This window comes from Nelumbo nucifera, chromosome 8 (assembly GCF_055504915.1).
Source record: "Nelumbo nucifera cultivar China Antique chromosome 8, China Antique-T2T, whole genome shotgun sequence".
NCBI lineage: Eukaryota > Viridiplantae > Streptophyta > Magnoliopsida > Proteales > Nelumbonaceae > Nelumbo > Nelumbo nucifera.
The window spans coordinates 49,233,794-49,258,896 of NC_142656.1; the positions used below are offsets into that span (position 1 = coordinate 49,233,794).

At 40.1% G+C, this 25,103-nt stretch overlaps 1 protein-coding gene across 10 annotated transcripts; it reads right to left on the minus strand.

The window, feature by feature from the left end:
* Window positions 1-543: 543 nt before the first annotated feature.
* On the minus strand, window positions 544-16,077 carry LOC104611715 (Pentatricopeptide repeat (PPR) superfamily protein). Of its 10 annotated transcripts, none has more exons than XM_010278897.3 (6): window positions 11,940-16,077; window positions 11,583-11,684; window positions 10,691-10,902; window positions 2,910-2,989; window positions 2,132-2,251; window positions 544-966 (listed from the first exon to the last, which is right to left on the minus strand). In XM_010278897.3, exon 1 carries the CDS (start codon window positions 15,754-15,756, stop codon window positions 12,478-12,480), a length of 3,279 nt encoding a protein of 1,092 aa, XP_010277199.2. In that variant the 5' UTR covers window positions 15,757-16,077; the 3' UTR covers window positions 544-966; window positions 2,132-2,251; window positions 2,910-2,989; window positions 10,691-10,902; window positions 11,583-11,684; window positions 11,940-12,477. The 10 variants fall into 10 exon arrangements, with proteins under 10 accessions (XP_010277199.2, XP_088749992.1, XP_010277200.2 ...); XM_088893866.1 differs by having other exon boundaries at window positions 2,132-2,260; XM_010278898.3 differs by having other exon boundaries at window positions 2,837-2,989.
* Between the last annotated feature and the right edge of the window lie 9,026 nt (window positions 16,078-25,103).

The following is a 25,103-nucleotide window of genomic DNA, read 5'->3' on the forward strand; positions in this document are numbered from 1 at the left end:
AGGACTTGTCTCCTTTTTTCCTTATTTTGCCATCCATTCATAGGGGCATTTTAACTGCAAAAAAGACAAGTTCTTAAATTAAGGAATGCCTAATGCAGCCTTAACCTTTCCAAATGGCATAAATATATCAACTATCCTAACCAAGGTTCAATGTATCGGCACAGGCCGATATGCCGGTATCGGTGCTTTTTTTTATGTTTTATTTATTTTTTTTTTAAACCGGTTCAGAAGGGTCAGTTTTAAGTCCCAACTATCCACTGAACCATGGTCTGACCCAATATAACCCCTGTAAGGGCATACCAGGAAACTATCGGCATGATACATACAGGTCGATACGTGTCAATACTTTGAACATTGATCTAACACTTTTTGCCCACGTACCCAAGAAAGAAAAAAGGACTACTTTTTGCCACTTTCATAAAATATTTAATGATTTTAATGGGAAGTCCAAGGTAGGGGTCAGCATATCCTTGACGAATTAAAGTTGACATACTTACATAAATATGCAACTATGTCATGCAAAAAATATACAAAAAAGGCAAATTTTTAAATCCAAGTATGATCACCTTCCTTCAACTTGAATAAGCTGGAGATACAAAATTACAAACCCTAAGTTTGGTGCCCAATGTTTCAAATATTTGATACAAAAATATGGCTTATGGAAACAGGTAGACCACAACAGTAATACAACCAAAAACACAGAAGGGCTTTATAGTGCCCGAGGTGCAGATGAAGCAAGTCACAAATTTTTGAAAAAAAAAATCAAAACATATATATGTAACCCATGATCAAAAAAGGACATGGCTTGAAGTGGGGAGAAATGATTTAAGAGTCCATAATTTAACAATGGATACTGCACTGAACAGAGCATTATGGCAGAAGCAGGAATCATGTGGCCAACCAACCCTATGCAATTGGGACAAGGCTTGGTTGAGTTGAGCCGAATACTCGAATATATACAAAAACCTGTATTAAATAAATAACTACTTATTAGCTCAAATCAAAATATATAAGCATAATATACAAAACAAATTCAAAATGAAAGTAAAAACAAATAAATGCGGATTGTGTCAAAGTACTTTTAGGCAGTCAACAATTTAAGCGTGTGAAACCCTCAATATATATGATTATCTCCTAGCTGCATGCCTGCATCACTTCAAATGGCTAGTTTGATGTTAAACATCTTACATGCCCAACCCTAGGAGATTGAGCTATTTATGGAGGTCAAGGACCAATAAGCTGCAACCCCAAACAAGCCCATGCGGGAGTTGGGGGGCAAAGCTCCAACCTGATTTCTTGGCCCATAAATATAAGGGGTGGTTTTGTCACTTAGATCTCATGGAGGCCAAGGGCCAATAAGCAGCAATCCCAAACAAGCCCATGCGGGAGTTAGGGGGCAATGTTCCAACCTGATTTCGTGGCCCATAATATAAGGGGTTGGTTTTGTCACTTCAGTTTATTCTATTTTAGGGCTAGGATCAGTTTGGGGCATCTTTTTTTATTTTTTATTTTTTATTTTTTTACTTTTTCAGTTGAAATTTTGCTATTTGAGATCCTATCTGCAACAACTAGGGCTTAAAGTATTCACAAGGTCTTTATTTTTGTTTTGAAAGTTGACAGATCATTACCAGTGCACAAACACCAATAAAAATTATTTTAGAAGTTAATAGACCATAAAATTAACAAAATGCAAACTTATAAAAGGCATACGCCTAGGTGCACTAGGCACGCATGGTTTCACTTTCACCTAGGTTCCAAGCAATTAGGTGTGCCTGAGGTGCACCTTTTAAAGCGCTGTCTGAAACAGCAATCAGAATGAAACCCATATCTAGCAGCAATTTAGAACTTGCCAATCATTTTTTCCGGTAGTCTCAAAATGGAAAATTTTCCTGGTTTTGGGACATATCCGCCCAAGCATGTTGCACTGACTTTTGGGGGAAAAACATGAAGAACATCAAATTACTGTCCAGACATTAATCAAACAAATAAATTTTGCATAAGAAACAGAAATTAAAGGAAAAAAAAATGCAGAACAATCCCTAAACAGTCCCAGACAAGAATAAAAGAATTCAACAAATGTCAATATGAAGATAAACATTTAGGCAACCAAGAAAGTGAAACTGTGGCCTACCTGTCATCTGAGATCTTGTGCTAATAAATTCCAGTGTATTTGAAGTCAAACAAACAGACCCATGATCAATGAAAATAGACAACAAAACCCTGAAATCACCCATCTCCAACTCCTCTTGCTCTGAAAAAACTGAAGTGTTAATACAAGAAACCTGATTACAGAAGATTGCTAATACAAATGAAACAACAAAAGGATATTTCGAAGAAAACAAAGAAGGTACATGAAAGTAAATGCAGAGAAAGAAAACTATGTTATAGAGAGATGATAGCTCTCTTTTCCTCTTTCTATTTCTGAGAGAGAAAGTGAGTGAATGAGAAACAGTGTTAGAATAGTAGAGCTGAAAGGGGGGAGGGGGGCTAAGAGAGTTGCAGACTTACATGGAAAATAGGAAACTGAGAATTGCAGCATCAAAAATTAAACTGCAAAACCCTAGCCACTACTCAATGGGTACCCTTGACCCAACCTAACCTAACCCATTTTAATTGAGCCAATGGTTCGCTCATGCATATTCAACTTGCATCTTAAGATGGGTTTGGATGGTTTATAAAATGGATGGGTTGGGTAGGTCAGGTAGGTTGGATAGGTTGGGTCAGAAATTGCCACCCCTATGTGAGACTAATAATGCCTTTTGTTTACTTCACTTTTTTTTTATTTTCTTTTTCTGGTCTTTCTTCCACTTTAGAAAGGGGGCACAATGAGGGTTACCCTTTCTTCTTCAGGCTGTTCACTAGTTCACGATTGATGCTGTTACCGGAGTTGGTTGAAGCAGCAACCTCACCTGTTGGTTGGAGTGCGGTGGGAGAACAGGGGACACACTGGCATTGTGGTTGCATGCAGGAAGCTGGGAACTGGTAGACCCTGTTTTTAACACAGATGTAAATCAGTCCTCTAATATCAAGATTAAACTTGTGATTAGCAGAATAGAACAGATCTGAATAACTGTATAAGAGAGGAAGATGGCGAAGAAAAGAGGTAAGAGAAGAAGTCGAATTAATCACCCTTCTCCTCTAACCCTATTTTATTAATCTCTAAAATATTGATGATGACAAGTATACCCTTAAGTGGGCGGCCAGCTTGGCAGTTACATAAAGAAAATAAAATAAGAACAAATAACAGGCCCATTAAGTGAAGCCCATCAACATAAAATAAAAGATAAAATAAAGGATATCACACGAAAGGCTGTTAGGGCCCATTCGGCCCAGTCTCTTTACACTCCCCCTCAAGCTAAGCATAGATGTCAATCATGCCCAGCTTGCTTATATAGTGTGTCAATTTCCCCCTGGGAACTCCCTTGGTCAAGATATTAGTCAGTTGCTCTTCTGATGTGATAAATGGTAAGCAAACTTCTCCTGAAAAGACTCTTTCCCTTATGAAATTGTTATGGACGCCTTCCTCGGGAAGACGTACCATCGCCACCGGCAGCAACAGGCCCCGAGCCCACCGCCAGCAGCAGCAAGGATTCAGTGATGCTCATCCTACCCAGTTCGGCAACAGCAGCCTTATAGATTAGCTCATTTTGCTTGTTCTTATCTTATTGTTCTTATCTCTTATCTTATCTTGTTAATAGCTTATCAGATTAGGATTAGCTTAGCTTATCTTATCTTGTTAGTAGCTTATCAGATTAGGATTAGCTTATCTTATCAGATTAGGATTAGCTTAGCTTATCTTATCTTGTTAGTAGCTTATCAGATTAGGATTAGCTTATCTTATCCTTAGCAAGATAAAACTGGAAGTCTCCCTATTCAGCAAGGAGACTCCCTTTGATTAGGACTCTTGTAATCTCCTATTTAAGGAGACCCCATTATTGAATGAGATATCAAATTATTCAGTCAAGAGTGAGTTAGGAGAGTTGGTGATCTCTTGGACAAATCACCGAAGGTGCCAAGATAGGTTCATCACGAGCAGGAAGGAACAAGGGAAAACAGGAGGTTTTCCCCGTGGACCGACCCGTGACGAGATCCTATTCTCGGGCCCGCAACAGAAATGCCTATCAACTTCAATGTGCTTAGTTTTGTCATGTTGAACACGATTATGTGCAATGTTGATAGCAGCTTGGTTGTCACAATAGAGCATCATTGGTTTCTCGTAGTCCACCCCCAATTCCTCTAGAAGGGATTGTAGCCATAGTAATTCTGACACACCATGAGCCATTGCCCTGTATTCTGCTTCAACTAAGGATCTAGCAACTACTGATTGTTTCTTACTCCTCCAAGACACGACATTCCCAGCAACCAGAGCACAATAACTAGAGGTGGACCTTCTGTCATCAATACATCCTGCCCAATCTGCATCAGTAAAGGCTTCTAGCTTCATGTGACCATGCTTAGCAAATAGAATACATTTCCCTGGAGTACCTTTCAAGTAGCACAGAACCCTTTCTGCAGCAGCTAGATGAGTATCTCTGAGAGAATGCATAAACTGACTGATAACACTGACTGCATAGGAAATATCTGGCCGAGTCATGCAAAGGTATAACAGCTTCCCAAGCAGTCTCTGAAACACTCCCTTATCAGACAAAAGTTCACCATCTGTGGCAGAAAGCTTATGATTAGGATCAATGGGAGTGCAGATGGATTTAGCTCCAAGTTTACCAGTTTCAGCAAGAAGATCAAGGACATATTTGCGCTGAGATATGAATATACCATCCTTAGAGCAAGCAACTTCAATGCCAAGGAAATATCGAAGACCTCCCAAATCTTTGATTTCAAATTCAGAGTTGAGAAGTGCTTTTAGTTTACTGGCCTCCTCAATGTCATTACCCGTGACCACAATATCATCAACATAAACAATCAAGGTCACTAGAGAGGCATTTCTCTTTAAGAACAGTGTATGATCAGATTGTCTTTGAATGTAGCCAAAAGAGACAAGAGCAGCCCGAAATCTCTCAAGCCAAGCCTGAGGAGATTGTTTGAGACCATAAATAGATTTGTGTAATTTACACACCTTGCCTTTCATTTCTTTCCCATACACTCCTGGAGGTAGAGACATATAGACCTCTTCATGCAGTTCTCCATTCAAGAAGGCATTTTTAACATCGAACTGGTGTAGGGGCCAGTCAAAAGTAGCTGCTAGAGAAAGTAAAACCCTGACTGAAGTCATCTTAGCTACAGGAGCAAATGTCTCAAGATAGTCAATGCCATACATTTGGGTGTAACCCTTACCAACCAACCGAGCCTTAAACCTCTCAACAGAGCCATCAGAGTGATATTTAATAGTAAGCACCCATTTACAACCCACTGGTTCCTTCCCTTCCGGCAAGTCCACAATATCCCAGGTATGATTCTTATGCAATGCATCAAGTTCGGTCATCATAGCTTCCCTCCATTCAGCTTGAGATAAGCTTCCGGTACAGGCCTGGGTATCACATGGGAAGAAACAAAGGCAAGAAAAGAGTAGTAGGAAGGGGAGAGAAGATTGTAAGATAAATGTTTGGAGATACAATGGGCTGTACACTTCTGCTTGCCCTTGCGAAGAGCAATAGGAAGATCAAGGTCTAGAACAGTCTGAGATGGGTCAGTAGAGGGCTGACATGTTTCCTCAGGAATGATGGGAGTGGCAAGATGCTCTTCTGAAGGAGTGGAAACAACCTGCACATGTCTGAATCTCTGCCTTTGGTACCACCTTTGGAGAGCAGGAGCAGAAGCAGGAGGGGGAGCAGGGACATCAGGAGTAGGTCCAGTGAAAGAGGTGGACACCCCATGATCGGACTCACAAGGGATGGGAAGAGGAACAGCTGGAGACATAGCAAAGTACTCATCAGATTTCTCCCCCTCAGGAGGATTACTAAAGAAGGGAGTCAACTCTGCAAAGGTGACATCCCGAGATACAAAGCGGGTGCCACGAACTGGATCAAAACAGCAATAACCCTTCTGTGTGGAGGCATGTCCCAGAAACACACACTTATGAGCCTTAGGTTCAAACTTGTGCCTTTGGTGACTATGAATATGCACATAGCAAGTACACCCAAACACATGGAGAGGAAAAGAAAAGAGATCCTCATCCGGGAAGAGAAGACTAAAAGGGGTTTTAAAGCCAAGGACCCGGGAGGGCATACGGTTTATCAAAAATGTAGCAGTAAGAACAGCATCTCCCCAAAACTTCACAGGAACATGGGATGCAAATAAGAGGGATCTGGCAATCTCAACCACATGCCTGTTCTTTCTTTCTGCCACCCCATTTTGTTGTGGAATGTAGGAACAAGAACTTTGATGAATAACCCCAAAAGTTTCAAGATAGGAGGAGAGGGTTCTCTCAAAATACTCCTTAGCATTGTCAGAGCGGAATATTTTGATACGGATATTAAACTGGGTGAGGATGAGGCTCATGAAAATTTTTCACAATAGCTGGTACTTCATCCCTGGATTTCATGAGATAAATCCAAGTGTAACGTGAATAATCATCAATAAAAAAGATAAAGTACCTGTAACCCCCCATGGTTGGCATGTGATATGGCCCCCACACATCAGAGTGAACAATATAGAAAGGAGAAAATGATCTTTTATTGCTAATTGAATAGGAATGTCTACAATGCTTTGCCAGCTCACATGATTCACAATGAAGACTCGATAAAGACACTCCTTTAAACATATCTAGGAACAGATGACTCAAAGCAGAAAAGGACAAGTGACCAAACCGAAAATGACATAACAAAATTTTGTTGACAAACTCTGACACGACTGACTCTAAGGCAACTCCATGAGGTGGTCCCAAAGCTTGATCTGGTGTTTCCAGCAAGTATATTCCGTTCGCCTCATGGCCACTCCCAATCATCCTCCGAAACTGCAAGTCCTGAAAAACACGATGAGTGGGAAAGAAAGTTATGCTGCAATTCATCGACTTTGTTAAGCTACTAACAGATAAGAGGTTTGTGTTAAGCTTAGGGACATGAAGAACAGAAGATAAGAACAGGGTGTCAGAGGTCTTTATATCACCTTTACCAGAGATGGAGGCAAGGGACCCATCGGCAAGGGATATTTTCTCTTTCCCAGAGAGGAGGTGATATGAGCAAAACAGGTTAGATAGGCTAGTCATATGGTCTAATGCACCGGAATCAATAATCCAAGGGATTTTATGATTACCTGAAGCTGAAGTATGATTCACAGAAGCACGAGTACTTGAGTGAGCAAAAGCCGATGAAGATGATGTACTGTTCGAAGGGTGAGTTGAAGAAACTGTAGCTTCCAGGTGATTTAGGAGCCTCCCATACTTCTCAAAATCCAGCTTCATTGCAGCCAACTGCTCAATAGTTGATTTTTCTTCGCTTTCCTTACTTCCCCCTTCAGGCACTGTAGCAGCATTAGCAGTCTTGGATTTTCCCACCTGACTGCCCTTCTTAGGGTTATTATTGTTCTTAAACCTATCAGGAAGAAGTTCAGGATGAAGCTTCCAACAGGTGTCCTTTGTATGCAGTGGTTTCTTGCAATATTCACACATCTGCTCTCTTTTCTCAGTAGGGCCCTTCGGTTTCATTCCCGCATGTGCAAAATGTTCTGTAGATGGACTCTGCAACTGCACCTGCCGCCTACTCTCCTTACTACTTATCATAGCATATGCCTGTGAAAGATTAACCTCATCCCTGGCCAAAATGTTTTGTCTGATAATATCAAACTCAGGGTTGAGTCCAGTGAGAAACTCAAACACCCTATTTCTCTCCACTAGCTTTCTATACATTTCAGCATCCTTTTTACTCTCCCACACCACTGTCTCCATAACATCAATTTCCTGCCATAGGGATTTTAGTATAGAGTAGTAGATTGCCACACTCTTCTCCCCCTGTCTCAGGTTCTTCACATCACTTTTCAATTTGTATGCTCTGGCTACATTCAGTTTCTGTGAATAGGTCTCAGTTACACTGTCCCATATCTCCTTAGCCGAAGACATCCAGAGATAGTGATGGCTTATATAGGGTTGCATAGAGTTGACTAACCATCCTATAACAGTATAGTTCTCTTGCATCCATCTTTCAAATTCAGGGTCTGTCTCTTCGGGTTTCACTTTGCTGCCTGTGAGATACCCAAGTTTTCCTCTACTACAAACATAAATTTTTATAGACTGTGCCCAAGCAAGATAGTTCGTCCCATCTAGCTTAATTGTGGTAACACCAGTCAAAACGGAATCTACTGAAGCAGGTCCAGATACTGGCACCTACTTGAATTCACTTCCGTATGCCTCCATTAATCAAACAGAAATCAAAGAACATAAAATTTTGACTATGTAAACTTACTTGAAGTCAAACCAGAACTTGGGTGCTTGAAAAACTAGGGTTTTGCTCCGCCCAGCAGATGGGAGGAAGAGAGAAGACACTGTCGCACCCACCAGACTAATCCAAACTCTTCCAAGCCTGAACCGCCCTCCTTTAGCAATCACAAGACACCTTCCAAGCATAGAGCGCCACACCCAAGCTTCACCTTTTCTGGTAACCTCGAAAATCTCTAGTCGGCTAGGGTTTTGGACAGCAGAAAACAGCATCACTTCTTGGCAAAATCTGGCCAGAACTAAACTCTCCAAACCCTTCTACCAACTAGGCAAGTGATTCTCTATGCTATAGAGAACCTATCTCTCCATACACTCTCTTGATTTTAGAGTGTATAGGAACAAAGAAAAAAGAAGGAAGAGAAACTGAACCTGCTCTGATACCAAGATGTAAATCAGTCCTCTAATATCAAGATTAAACTTAGTGATTAGCAGAATAGAACAGATCTGAATAATTGTATAAGAGAGGAAGATGGCGAAGAAAAGAGGTAAGAGAAGAAGAAGTCGAATTAATCACCCTTCTCCTCTAACCCTATTTTATTAATCTCTAAAATATTGATGATGACAAGTATACCCTTAAGTGGGCGGCCAGCTTGGCAGTTACATAAAGAAAATAAAATAAGAACAAATAGCAGGCCCATCAACATAAAATAAAGGATATCACACGAAAGGCTGTTAGGGCCCATTCGGCCCAGTCTCTTTACAAACACTAATTCACATGTTAAACCAAAGAAGGATTCAGCTGCTTCACATGTTATTAGTCTCATACACATGGACTACTGTACAGGTTTGCGAAACAGGCATCACGCAATGATTGTGTACAGAAGATCCAAACTTATAGCAAGGCATACATAGACATTTTTTGGGATAGGTAGAAAAATGGTATAGTACAGTGAGTGAATATACATAGTAGAGACATGAGAGACAAAACAACTTACCTCTCTCCTAACTCCACCCTTCTCTTACAATTGTGCCCAGAACGGAACTTGTCGTCCCACCCCTTGTTTTGCTAGAGTATCAGCAAAAGAGTTAGTGCTTTGCTTGCACCAGCTGAATGATACTTCCATGTCCCTAGCCAATCCATTTTTTATTCATTTGCTTTTAAAAATAACTAAAATATGACCAAAAACTATCCAATGTTTTCAACCTGTCGTTGATCGATTACTCAGACTGATCAACCTATCACTTTTAACCCCCTGCTGTTTACTTGCAAAAAATGTTTACTCAGTCAATGACCTGGTGAGCTAGCCAATTGAACTACTAAACCATTTAAGTCTACAGGTCATGTGTTAGACATAAATTCTCCTTTTGCACTTCTTTTTTTTATCCATTTCCATCATTAATAACAATAATTCTCATTTATCACACTTATTTTGTTGAATATGATTTCTGATTTCTCATTTGCAAAATTGGAGTCAGCTGTATGAAAAGCACAGATGTGATTTCTGAACCACCTCTGCAGGCACAATTGACTGTTGAAAGATTTCAGGTCAAGAAAGCAACCTGGGGTTGTCCTTAAGATTCGAAGATGGACAAGATACCTGTAAGACTAAAACCCATGAGAACCCTTTTCTTGCATGAACATCTGGCTTCACATTGAAGCAGAAGTGGTTGAGGGTTCAAGGCCCTTGAAACCCTGCCTTGATATAGGCATCTGATTACAGTATAAGTTCATAGGTGCACTTCTGCTTGTGAATATCAGACCAATACTAAGTCAATACCACTAAATTTCCCATGGAAAAATATCCCACTCAAACATGAATCATCTTGACACTCCATTGTTACAAAACAGGCCTATTTTGTAAATTGGAACGTAGTGGCAAAAATGGGGATGACTTCTGCATGCTTCTTCTATTTGGGTTAGATGGGTTTCATGATGGACAGACTGTGATTGTTGTCTTCAGGTTATGAAATGCCAGGTAACCTAAGTCTTTGGCTCGAGTGATGGATTAATTTCTTGGCTATATTTATATCACATAAGGGAAGCTTGAGTCCTTAGTTAAGTAAGTTTTCTCACTTTTCTTTGTATCCCTTTTCAAAATAATTAAGTTTTCTTTCCATCTATTCATTGTCATCATTTAAGCCTTATCCCAACTATATGGGATTAGCTACATGAATCCCGTTTTGCTATTCCACTCCATTTAGGGGCACAAAAGGACAATTCAGGATCCAACTTTACCGCAGACCATTAAGAGATTCAACACCACAGGTTAATCACATCTGTAGGCAAATTTCATTTTGAGCACAATAGTAGACACAAGAATATAGCCATAAGCAATTACAGAACAAGGTACAAAGCAAGCTTACCTTGGTCAGCAAGAGATTGAGTAAATAGGGACCACAAACTTCTATCCCCAGGCTGTTTCTCCTGTTCAAAAGTGATGATCAGCATTTGGATGGCAGTGGGATTGGTTTGTTATGATGACAGCAAGTGACTGGGAGGGGGAAGATTGAGAGAGCCAGAGATTGAGGAAGAAACAGGGGAGGAAGCGACTGGTTTCTCTTCTCGAGCTACTGTCCTGAGAAAAGAAAGAAACCCTTTTCCTTGGTTAAGATTTGTGAAAAGGAATATATATTAAAAATAAAAGTATTACCCTTCATTGCTCACATCCATTAAAGTATGGGAATGGATGACAAAACATGGCACACTAAGATGGTGTTTAGTTAGCATAGGCTGACCACACTAGGCAGCCAAAATTTTCCCAGGGTCCTGGTACGTGTAGACTGCATATTGACCTAAACTTTGGCTTTTTGCTCTGTTTGGTTTTGTTTTACACAAAGTAGCTGCTCTTAAACTCAAGCCATGTTCTTATGCTTGTCAGCCCAAGATTTTACCATTGCACCAACCAAATGTCCCTTAGGATAAGGTATTCAAATCCCCCCATCTAGGATCTCTCTCTTTTTTTCACTAATAAATCTAAAGGCGGCCACCCTTCCACATGGAATGAAGTTTGGTGTTTAAAAAAAAAAAAAAAAAAAAAAAAAAACTGACTATAAACTGACACAAGCTCCTTAGAGGAATTTGTTATACAGGAGATTCAAAAAAGAACTTAATAAACTTGTAACAGTGACAGCAATGAAAGATGACAGCTAAATTAAACCAACACAAACTCATTATGGGGAGTTTGTTATTGTCAAAAAAAGATTAATATCTTTGAATATTGATATCAGACCAACCAGAATTGTTGTGGGAACTTACACTATAATCCTTCACCAGTACTCTCCAAGACAACATGGATCACTCCTGTAGCTTCCATCAAAATCATCTATACTTCTGAAGTCTACAGCAATAGTCTCTGCCCTGCCAAGTGGCAACCAACAGACTATAAATAGAATGGTTGAAGTATTAAAGAACAACTTAAAAAACAACACCACCATTTAGCCCTTTTTTTGGGCTTGAGGAAAAAGAATGCATACATGTACACAAACATATTATGCACAAAATTTCATGGTTCACTAAATCCAACACTCCACTATGTAACATGTAATAGTTGCATGAAATTAATCTAGATTTTACAAGTCCAAAGGCAAGTTTAAGGAGGTATAATATACATACCCATAGGAGGTACCAGCAGGGTCCATGCCTCAAATGCCAAAGAACCAAGAAAAAGCTATATAACTTGGCTCCAACAGGTGATACTCATCTAGTAATCAATCAACAACTCTTTTCCAAATTTGAAAGCATTTCTTTTGCAATCTTGTCGGCCTTTTGTATTTCTCCTTTTGAATATAGTGATGCAATTATGGAATATTGATCGTGGAAATCATAAAAGAGGGATTCTTCGATGAAATTTTCATGACTTTCCACCAAACCATCTATTTTCCCCACCATGTACAACCCAACATCCAAATCAGTTGCATGTGAAGAGGTCAAAGGCTTGGAGGTAACAGAATTACCCACTTCATTTAGGACTGTGATGGCTTCTTGGATTCTTCCTTGCTCACACAAAAGGACAAGAACATGTGCTATTGACTCTGCTTTGATCTCACTACCCATTCTGTTTATCAACTCCATGACAGATTGGGTCTGAAGCATCTCTCTCAAGATGCTCCTAGCCTCCCGCTCCAACAGGTGATACTCATCTAGTAATCAATCAACAACTCTTTTCCAAATTTGAAAGCATTTCTTTTGCAATCTTGTTGGCCTTTTGTATTTCTCCTTTTGAATATAGTGATGCAATTATGGAATATTGATCGTGGAAATCATAAAAGAGGGATTCTTCGATGAAATTTTCATGACTTTCCACCAAACCATCTATTTTCCCCACCATGTACAACCCAACATCCAAATCAGTTGCATGTGAAGAGGTCAAAGGCTTGGAGGTAACAGAATTACCCACTTCATTTAGGACTGTGATGGCTTCTTGGATTCTTCCTTGCTCACACAAAAGGACAAGAACATGTGCTATTGACTCTGCTTTGATCTCACTACCCATTCTGTTTATCAACTCCATGACAGATTGGGTCTGAAGCATCTCTCTCAAGATGCTCCTAGCCTCCTCCATCCTTCCCTTTGTGCAGAGTCCTTTCATTAAATAAATAAAACCCAGAAAATCAGGCGATATCCCTTTCCTTTTGTATTCATAGAAGAACCCAAGGGCCCCTTCCATGTCCCCATTCCGGCAATAGCCATTGATCAAGGCACTAATAGTAAATGCATCTGGTTTAATGATACCTCTTTCTAAATCAAGAAGAAGCTTTAAGGATTCATCCATTGATCCAAATTTGCAATACCCATCAATTAATGAGTTATAAACACGTGAATTTGGAGTAAAACCATTAAGAATCATTCTCTCAAACAACTTCTTGGCATCTAATAGAAACCCTTCTTTACATAAAGCAACAATAAGTGTAGAATATGTGATATCAGTAGGAACCACATTGATTTCCTCTAATGAGTTAAATAGTCTAAAAGCTTCAACCAGACATCCCTGCTGACACAACCCATTTAGCACCGAGTTGTAGGTGACAATAGTAGGAGTAATTCCCTTCTTCTTCATGATAAGACAGAGATCCAAGGCCCTTCTGAGAAAGCCACCCTTGCATAGTCTATCAACTACTTTATTATAAGTGAACACATCAAAAACTATTTGACTTCCTCTGGCTTCTACAATAATATTATATGCATCTAAAATTTTCCCCTTCTTTATGAGTGTTTCAATCATTGTAATCGGAATGCTGATATATATATGTTTCTCTTCTATCTTTTCAAGAAACCGAAGGGCTTTGCTCACATCCTTCTTACACAAGTAACAAATAAGTATCTCATATATGCTCAGCTTTGAAAGCCCGTATTCTTTAATATAGGAATTCAAAATCCCTGGAGTAAATAGTGTATCTCCTTTCGCAAAAAGCTCTTTGAGGATCACATTGTAACACTTATCTGTAATACTAGAACCTTTCCTCCTCAAAACCATGTACACATCTAACGCAGATTCAAAATATCCTCTCTTGCACAAGAAGTGAATAGCATCAGCACATACCATATTATGTATCCCAGTATTTAAGAACTCAATCGCATTAAGGAACTTCAGAACTCCCGTTGCATTTCTTTCCTTAAACGTTGATCTGATCAACATCATATAAATACCTCTGTCAGGCACCAGAGCTTTCTCAATGAGTTCAAAAAATACCTTAATTGCCATATCTACCATACCATTCTGACAGAGACCACAAAGAATACAATAGTAGCATACAACACCAGAAGCCAGAGAAGTTGTCCTGTATGCATCAAATATTTCAAGTGCCTCGCTGAGCCTTCCTACTTTACAACATCCATCAATCATCACACAAAACGTAACAGAATCAGGCTGCAAACCCATATCTGGCAACCCTTTAAATATCATATAAGCTTCTTCCATTGCCCCCGTCATAAATAATGCCTTAATAAGTACATTACACATGACAATATCCATACAAACTTCGGCTTCTTCCAATCTTCTTTTGGTTTCCAAGATCCCCGCTAAATTATTTTCTTCAATGTATCCATGCAACAATGTGCTGTATGTAACGTTATCAGCAAATATACTTTTCGAAATCTCATCTGCTTCCAATGTCCTCCCAGCTTTGCACAAACCATTAATCAAAGTATTGTAAGTGACAATTCCTGTTTTAATACCTCTATTCTCCATTTCCTCAAGCAAGCAAAACACCTGATCAAAATCCCCTATCCTGCAGAGGCCATCAATCAATGTTGAATATGTTATTTCGTCTACTTTAAACCCTAAATCTTCCACCTTCCTAAACACATTGAATGCTTCTTCCAATTTCCCCCTCTTGCAAAGCCCCCGCATGACTGCTGTATATGTGACCAGATTAGGTTTTAGGCCATCTTTCTCCATCTCATTTAAGAAGCCAACTGCCTTTTCTACATCTCCTTCCTTAGAAAACCCGTCAATGAGAATAGTATAGCTAACTGTATCTGGCTTTATTCCATTTTCCACCATTAATTTATGCTTGCGAAATGCCTCCATTAAAATCCCTTCACTTAAGTATCCACAGATCCAACTACTGTAAAATATGGCATCTAAAACTACTCCTTCTTTCTCCATCCTACAAAGAAGATCTGAAACCTCCTGAATTTTACCCTCTTTACAAAGTGCACTTACAAGAGCAGTATAAGTTACAACATTAGGACGAAAAGCTCCAATTTTTCCAGCATTCTCGTAAAACCTCAATGCAAGTTCGGGTTTTCCAATCTTACAAAACCCAGAAACTACCGAACTACAAATGAAATTATTCATCACGTATCTAACATTCCCATTTGTCATACTCTCCATGACTTCAATTGCTCTATCCATCTTACCCTGAGAGCTAAAACTGTGAATCAGCAAAGAAAAATTTAAAGAAGAAGGTGAAATACCACGGTTTCGCAAGCAATTCTGCAGCAAATAGAAGGCTTTCTCTGGGTCCCTTCCATCTGTACAGAGGCCTCGAATTAGAGAATCCAAGAGCCACTTTTTGGGAAAAACTCCATGTTTCTCCATCTGAGCGACGAAATTCTCTGCTTCTTCGAGCCTCTTCTCATACAAAAGAGCCCGTGCCACAATACATTGAGTACGAGAGTTTCCGTTGATTCCGTTTGAATTCATTTGAGAGAAGAAGTGGAGAACAGATTCAAATCGGTGGTTTCTGGATAGAAAAATAAGGAAATGGTTTAGGGATTTGAGGGTGGGAATGAAACCACTTTTAAGGAGTGTTTGAAGAGGAGGGGTTTCCGAGAGGCTACGACAACTATACGAAGAAGAAGAAGAAGAACAGAAGCTTTTTATTGCAAAAAGGGAAGAACAAATAACTGATTTTGGAATTTGAAGGAAGAAAACTGCAGACTGAGGATCATGTCCCACAACTGCTCTTTTCATGGATGGCGTCATATCGATATCGAGTGCCTGAATGTAGAGATGGAAGAACCGGCCATCGAGTATAAACAGTAAAGAGAGTGATCTTCTATTCTTTACATTGCCACTGCCATTGCGCCAAGCTCCCACATCGACCGCCGGTGAACTGTGAAGAGGAACCACGTTCTTCCCTCTTTCTTCCGTCACCAACACATGTGAAAAACAGGCGCATTCGTGAATCCGTAGTGAACCAATAACCACGCCAGTTTTCACTTTTCAGCCGTTTTGTAACAAGTGTTCTCTTCGCCCCGCCATCAAATGCCAACCACTCACCCTACAGCCGCCACTCCAACGTCTTGTCATGGGTGGGTTATGCTTGTACTTTTATAGGGGGATTGTCAATGGCAATATTATAATACTGTAGTATGCTTTTTTACCTTTTTGATGTTTTTTATTGTCACTCCCCCAAAAGCTTAGCGTACTCTTTGGGGGAGGTAGGTAGTCGAGTGAGCTTATAAGCGTGTAAAGGTTAAGCACGAGATCCCCTCGACACTGTACTGTGTGTTTGTGCTTACCACTGATTAATGCAATACAAACAGCCTTTTGCTAATTCGTGTATCATCTTGTTGCCTTTTGTGTGTGTTTGCTTTGTTTCGTAGGCTTACTCGCCCATTTCGAGTGCCGCACGGGGCCCCAACGATTACCCCCGTGACAGTTGGTATCAGAGCGGATTGCTCCTCAACGCTCGTGACCCTTGCATAGCAACACTAGTGGTGGCGCAATGAAGCACAACAAGGAACTCACCGACAAGATTAGGCATGGCCTTGCCCATGCAAGGGAGACTGATGAGTCTCTAGGCGATGAAGCCGCTGCAGAGAAGGCCCCAAGGGGTCGCACATCCAAGACAAGCAAGCCTGACAAGTCAGTTGACACGCTAGCTGCCTTCGACACACGCATCCTTCGCTGTGAAGTGACTGTTGGGGAGTTGCGTGACCGAGTAGAAGAAATCCACTTGAATGTGGAAACAATTGAGAGCTCCATGGTGGAGCTAGAAGCCCGTTTAAATGGCATTATGAACGAGGTCCAAGACGTCCTGAGTAGAACCCTCAAGGAAGTCCTTGGAACAAAATCCCGACAAGAAGGGAGTTCATCTCGATCCGACATCCAAGACCAGGTGGATGAGATGAGAGTTGAATGGGTGGCCATGAAAGTAGCCATGGCCTCTCCCTCCGACCTTCAGACTCAATTGGATGATCTAAGAGGAGACATGACGCTCCTCAAGAGATTAGTGGCCAGCACTCCAAGCCCCTCCACAACACTGGCCCTTGCTCGTGTGAAGATTCGGGAGCCCACACCTTATGCCAGCTCCCGAAATGCTAGAGAACTTGACAACTTCTTGTGGCAAATGGAACAATATTTCCATGCCGCTGGCATTGATGATGACCTAACGCAAATTCGTACAGTGATTATGTATTTGACTGACATTGCTATGCTATGGTGGCGCAGGCGATGCCAAGACATTGAACGGGGAACGTGCACCATTGAGACATGGGCTGATTTCAAGCGAGAACTAAAGCGGCAATTCTACCCAGAGAACGTGGAGTACCTGGCGCGGAAGAAGTTGAAAGCACTCAAGCATGGGGACTCACTCCACGATTATGTTAAAGAATTTTCAGCCCTTACCTTGGAGATCACGGACATGTCCGACAAGGATCTACTGTTCAACTTCATGGACGGACTGAAGCCATGGGCCGAACTAGAACTCCAACGCCGCAACGTACAAGACCTCGCCACGGCAATGGCAATGGCGGAGCAACTCATTGAGACCAGCTTGTCAGATGAAGAAGCCCCTAAGCTAGAAAGCCCGCGTTCCCCTAATTTGAGTGGGGGAGCAAGTCGCTCACGCCCTCCGTACGACAACTCCAGCTTCAACAAGCTAGCAAGACAAGACTATGGGAAGAAGCCGCAAGGAGAGCAAGGCCCTCATCACCATTACAAGCCCAGAACCGCTGGGTCCCCAATTTCTTGCTTCCTTTGTGGAGGGAATCACTTGGTTCGCAACTGCCCAACCAAGAAGAAGATCAATGCCCTTGTCACCAAGCTCAGTGATGACGAGCAAAGTGATGAGGAAAAGTCTGTGCAGGCGCCAAGAGTGGGCGCCCTTCATCTCTTCAATGCCATGGTGAAGAAGGAGGCCAATCATAGAAGGCCAAAGAAAGCCCAAAGGGGGCTGAAGTATGTAGACATCCTCCTTGGCGGAAAGCTGACTCAAGCCCTTGTTGATACAGGGGCCTCCCACAACTTCATTTCAGTTGCTGAGGCCAAGCAACTCAATCTGAACACTATGAAAGAGACGGGGTGGATCAAGGCCGTGAACTCCGGGGCAAAGGCGATTGAAGGCATGGCTCGTGGGGTTGACCTCCAAGTTGGACCGTGGACAAGCAAGATTAATCTTTCAGTGGTACCCCTGGTTGACTTCCGAGTTGTCTTGGGAATGGACTTCATGAGACAAGCAGAAGCAGCACTCCTGCCTCACATCAACTCTCTGTGCATCTTGGACGAGCGCTCTCCTTGCATGGTACCAGTTACGACTTCTACTAAGGTTCATGGGAAGCAAGTTTCTGCACTACAACTTTTTCACAAAGAAGCCTTGTTCAATGCCAACATGAAGGAAGCAGAGAAGTTCCCCACTCCACTAGCTGAAGAAGCCGCCCCTCAAGCCAACAACTACAACAGCAGCAGGAAGCAGCAGGCCATCCAACCGTCTACACCTCTCTAGCAACAGAGTTCGTGCGCGTCGACAACCGTCAAGCAAAGCAGAAGACCCAAGGCTGTGTCCAAGTTCGCCCCGACCTACTACCACAACCACAGGGGAAAGCGAGTGCCACCCAAGCCGTCTAGGGACCACTTTCGCACCATCCCTCAGACTGAATCACGTAGTAGCCTTGTGAGTCACTCTTGGGGAAAAATCAATGGGAACCAACACCCTAACAATCCAAAAGACCATTTTGACCCATCCTTGGCCACCAACTTTCCTACCACCATCAGGAACAAGTCAAAATCCTACCTTGAAGCAGCCAAGCATGGACTCAACTTAGGGACAAGCCATAGGTTTTCCCACCATCAAGAACATCCACTAGCAATCTACCCAACCAACTATCTGGGCCTTGGAAGAAACTCGGTTCGTGGAGCAGTCAAAGAACCTTCCTTCACCAACAACAAGTTCAAGCCTCAAGCAGAAGCTAGTCTTCGAGGACGAAGACTGAATTGAGTGGGGGAGACTGTAACAAGTGTTCTCTTCGTCGCGCCATCAAGTGCCAACCACCGTGCCTACAGCCGCCACTCCAGCGTCCAAGCGTGTGTCATGGGTGGGCTATGCTTGTACTTTTGTATGGGGGATTGCCAATGGCATTATTGTAATATTGTAGTATGCTTTTTCGCCTTTTTGATGTTTCTTATTGTCACTCCCCCAAAAGCTTAACGTACTCTTTGAGGGGAGGTAGGTAGTCGAGTGAGCTCATAAGCATGTAAAGGTTAAGCACGAGATCCCCTCGACACTGTACTGTGTGCTTGTGCTTACCACTGATTAATGCAATACAAACAGCCTTTTGCTAATTCGTGTGCCATCTTGTTGCCTTTTGTGTGTGTTTGCTTTGTTTCGTAGGCTTACTCGCCCATTTCGAGTGCCGCACGGGGCCCCAACGATTACCCCCGTGATAGTTTGGCATACGCTCTGTCAGTTTCTGTGCCCGTGTTAAGGAAGTCTTATTTCCTCTTCAAGTTTGGGTTTAAGGCTTTAAGCCGAGCTAAGCTACCTAAAGGCTAGACCTGTTCATGGGCTGGGCCGGGCCGGGCTTTTTTTTCATCATTAATGGAAATACGCTAGGTCCGAGCCCGAGCCCGAGCCCGGCCCGACCTAATAAAAAAATTACAATTTTCCCTATTCAAATTAGAATTAAAAATTCATATGGTTTTTTTTCCTATTTAAATGAACAATGGGCCTACAAGATGATTTTTTTCCCTTTCTTTTACGTTTTAAAACACAGTTTTACGTCTTAAATCAAAAAAGTTATTCAAATGGACATAATCACATAGCCCATTTTAAGTCTAATTTTAGGTCGGGCCGGGCTATTTTGACAAAACCCGAGCCCGGCTCGAATTTATTGCAGGTCGGGCTTTTTGGCCCGAGTTTAAGCCCGTGGGCCTATAAACATGTTCAAACCCGTTCAGGGGCCGGGCCAGGCCGGGCCGGCCCGTCGGGCCACCCGGCCCATGGACAAGTCTACTAAAGGTTAGGTAGACCAGTTCATGTTCCGGGCCGGGTTTTGTATATCTATCAATAGAATACACTAAGAACCGAGTTCGAGTCTGGACCCGACCATTGGGCCTAAGTCTTGAGCCTGAGCCTGGCCTTCATATAAAGCCCAAAGCCCATGCCCAAGCTTGAGCCTGGCCAGAAATTTGAAAACAGGAATTTTTTTCTTTTTTTATTCAATAAAAAGTGTTTTATTTATATTAAAAACCTTCGAAACTCAAAAATAATAAACATCTCATTATTACTTGGAAAAAAAGAGAAGAATAACAAAAAAATTATAATATATATGTTTATTTATTTATTAAATAAAAATATATTTTTATTATTTAATATATAGTATCAAGTCGGGCTCAGGCTCGGGTCGGGCTTTTTTGAGAAAGCTCGAGCCTGGCCAAAAAAAAAGTCGGGCCCGGTGCTTTAGGCCTGAGCCCGAACCCACAGGCCTAAAACTATGACCAAGCCCGATTTAATAACGGGTCAAGCCAGGCCAACCCGTCAGGCTACCCAGCCCATGAACAAGTCTAGCTACCACTACCACTAAACCCAATAGAAAAAGTAGAAAAGCCAGGATTCCAAGGACAGAAAGTCGAAACCCAACCCATGCAAAAATGTGGGCTGAGTTTGTTCATATTGATACTTGTGTTGGGCTTAGCCAAGTTGCACCCCTAGTCCCTTGCATGGGTGTTTAGCATCGGTGCTAGAAACATCACACAGTTTTTTGAGAAAACGGTGCTATGAATGTGGATTTATAAGCACCTTGTTTGAAACTAGTGCTAACACATAGGCTGTTTCTGAGAAAATAGCACTAGCTTTGTTGGGTACTAGTGTTGGTAGTAACGTTTTCAACATGGTCTATATTATCCAACGTCCAAGATGATAGATGCCACATCATTGTACCATTGGCAACAATGCACCATTGTCTCAGAAAAATATTGAATTTGGCGTTGCTCCATACCACACTTTCCCAATTTCCAAAGCATAATCTGGAGCAACGTTTTTTTCTGGAAAAATGATACCAAACAAGAGGGCATTGTTTGAAGAACCGCTTTCTTTGATGTAGCATCTATATGATATTGTACATGTCACATATATAGGCCCTATCTCATTCTATAAGGAAAATTTGAAATGGAATCTAAATGGATTCCAAAAATTAATAAGTTTTCATTAATTTTTTATTTTTATATAATTTTTAATGGGTCTTCTATTTTATATATCTCTTATGTGATATGTGCACTATGCACAATACATATCCCAACTCATAAAAATTACTAATTTTAATGGTAAAGATGAATTAATTTAAAATGCATTAATACAAAATTATCCAATAAAAGTAAAAAAAGAATAATAAATAAAACACAATACAACATTAGAACACACGTTCTGTGTGTAGAATATCAAACACATGGTCTTTGTGTTGACTAGATTTTAAATCATAATATTATTAAGACCATCAACTAATATTTCTTTTATTGTATTTTTATTTATTGTTTTTATTAGTGTTTATTAAGTTTCATTTTTAAGTGAAATTGAAATGATTTTATCTAATATTTTAAGAAAACAAAAAATTTTTATTTTTATTAACTACTATAAGATAAATGTGTTTTAATTTTTACTAAGTTCTATTAATAATTAAGGTAAATTTTTTAAGCTGACCCTAAGTTTTAGGAAATTGACTAACTCATCCTACTGTTTAGAAATTGCCTTAAAAGTATTCTTAAGTTTTTTGACAATTGACTAAATATTCTCTTACCATCAACGTCCGTTAATGTTCCATCACAATTCGTTCACATTTAACATAACATGACATATAATTTTTTTAAAACCCAAAAATACCCTTTTACAGTTGATTTTGTCCTTCATTGCTCCTCAAATTTTCAAAATAAAACCTAACGGATTGAAATAAGACTTTTTTTTTTTTTTCAAATAAACACATGTTAAAACAAGAAACATCAAATGTGTAAGTAAAAATCAGTTCTGCACTCTCCCGCAGCTCTGATGCAAACTGAACATCTCCCATTGCTGGACGGTCAATCCCCTATTCACTTGTACATTTCTCTACTATCTTTACAAACTTCTTGAAAGTTGAAACACTCTGGTGCAATTTTCCCTTAAGAAATGGGTCAATGAACCGAAGGATTCCCTTCTTCTGGCAATGCACGACCCACCTCCAACCAAGCTGACTTGTGTCCTTTGGCAGTATTGAACTCAACACTGGATGAGCACACAGGATCTCTCAAACCGGTACAACCCCAAATGAGTAAACATTTGATTTCTCAGTCAATTGCTGCCTCCTGAATTATTTTGGATCCAAATATTCAAAGCTACCCTTCACAACAGTGTTGACATGAGTATGATTCAATGTTGATAATGTCTTTGACAAGCCAAAATCTGAAACCGTTGCAACCCATTTCTCATCTAGGAGGATATTTCTTGTCTTAACATCTGAGTGGATAAAGGTGTGCTTGATATCGTACCGATGTGGAGGTTGTGCAAGCCACGGGCAGCTCCAATGAAAAGCACCAATACCAAGAAACACCACCTACAACTCCTCTAGCATTGACTGCAGCTTGATCTTTGAATTACCAGAAGAATTTCATTCATTTTTCTAACAAAAAGAGGTATCTTACCTTAAATGTTGTTAGGACAAAAGAAGCTCCTCTGTTCTTCCACAACCAGATTCTCTTTGAGATTTTTTTAACAGATCGAATTTGCTGGGAATACTTCCAAAGAGTTGGTTGTCATAAAGATACAGATGCTCTAAAGGTGAGCAGTTACCAATTTCCAGTGGGATCCCACTAGAGAGATTTGCCATGTAAACCGCAAGAGTTTTTATGTTTGTTTCCATTGTGAAAATTCAATAAAAAAAATGATGGATAAAATAGTCTTTTAATCTTTTGGTTAACGATTAGCAGTAATTGTCATTTGTCAAAAAAACTTAAGGGTATTTTAAGGCAATTTCTAAACAGTAAGGCTGAGTAAGTCAATTTCCTACAATTTGGGGGTAGTTTAAGAAATTTGCCCTAATAATTATTACTTTTAAGTGGTGAAATTTACTAGATTTTAAATTAATAATTTGTTAGAATAATATTTTTATTCATGATATATTATGTTTTACTTACAATTTTATATTAATAACCTCATCCTATTTAGATTGTTTGATTTATTAATATTTTCTTCTCTCTCTATATATAATATGTACTTAATCTTGATAGTAGTGTACCAATAGCTTTATTGACGACAATCATGACATGATGTAACTTTTAAAGCAAAAGAAAATAAGAAAAAATGGCATGTTTTGTTTTAGAGTGTGTGTGTCTATATATATAACTTGGCTCACTATAGAACTTGAGCCTAGGCGAGGTCAAACATATGAACTTTTCAATTGAATTTTTGAGCCTAGTCTCATGACTTTCTATCGAAACAAGCTTTTTGAATAGCCATGTATTCAACTCAGCTCGGCTTGAATCACCCTATAAACAACAAACAAAAACCTCACTTCGTGAAGAGTTGAATCTTGGATCCACTACCTTGATGAATTCAACCAGGTCGGGTTGGGCTGATAATCCTAGTACCATCGGCACCATTCCAAAGCATCTGTTTCTACATTAAAAGAAACAATATTAACGGAAAATCTTGGCTTGTATTCTTAATATCCCAATTCAAACAGACTCAAAATTCTATTTGGGAATCCCAATAATCAATTCAAGGGTTACAGAAAACACCTTTCAGTATGATAGGGAAAGAGTCGGTAAGAGACTTGCTGGGTGGAAAAAAAAACACTCTTTCATTAGTTGGGAGAATAACCTTGTTAAATTCAACAACCAATATAATGCTCCGGTTCATAATGAGATCTTTTAAAATTCCACACAACATTATTGAGGATATTGACAGAGCCCAAGGAAATTTCTATGGAATAACTCAAATGAAAAAAAAAAAAGCCTTTACTAAGTTGGAAAAAGGTGTGTTCTCAAAAAAATTGGGGAGGTGTTGGATTAAGGAATCTTAAATGTCAATAAAACTAGTCTTCGAAAATTGGGGTGGAAGATCTTAAATGAAGATAATCTTTAGGTCAAAGTGGTGAGGGGAAAGTATCTTAAAAGAAGTAAACTTTTGAGATGAAAAAAACAACAAAGGAATTTTGGGGGTTTGGAAGGGTATCTTAAGTGCTAGAGAGCTCTTGAAAAAAGGCTTAAGTTGGGAAGTAGGGAATGGGAAATCCATCAAATTTGGGGATGATAGATGGGTTGGTGAATCATCTATTGCGGAATGCGTAGCCCCAACCTAATGTGATAATGAAAATCTTCTTGTTAGTGATATCATAGATCATAAAAGAGGGGTCTGGTTGGAAAATAAAATTCAGAATCTGGCTCCTTTAAATATTTGGAATAAAATTAAGTCAATTTTTATTCCTAAGGGATCAAGAGAAGATCAGCTAATTTAGAGAATGAACCGGAGTGGTGTTTTCACAATGAAATTCAGAAATTGGCTTACAAATTAAAATGTGTCATTGCTTGCAATTGGGGGAACAATGTCAATTGGGGTTCGTTAGTCTGGAACCTAAAATGCCCTCCAAAGCAAAAATTTTCCTCTACCTCCTTTTTAGAAAATAAGCTCCTTTCAAAAAGCCTCCTAAGGAATAAAGGTTTGAATATTGATGCCACTTGCAGTTTCTGTGGAGATGAGGACCTAGAGCATATTTTTTTAAAATTGTGTCTCTTTGAAGCAAATTTGGAATGTGGTGGAATTTGAATCTTACCAATACAAATGGGCCTAATACCACTTTGCTTGATTGGTGGTTTGAACTTCACAAAAAGATTTTGCAGAGAATAATCACTTGAAGGAAATGTGTATGCACATCTTATGGCACATTTAATGATAAGTCATCCCCCCCTCAGAGCTACAAAGGCTTTCTAAGAATACTTGGATCTTATAGAGAAGCCGAGCACTATCAAGATTAATTTTGATGCTTCTTCTACCAAAAGTGGGAGATGTTTAGTGGCTTCCATTGCAAGAAGCCATCTTGATAAAATAGTGGACTACAAAAGGCTATTCTCTTGGCATTTCATCT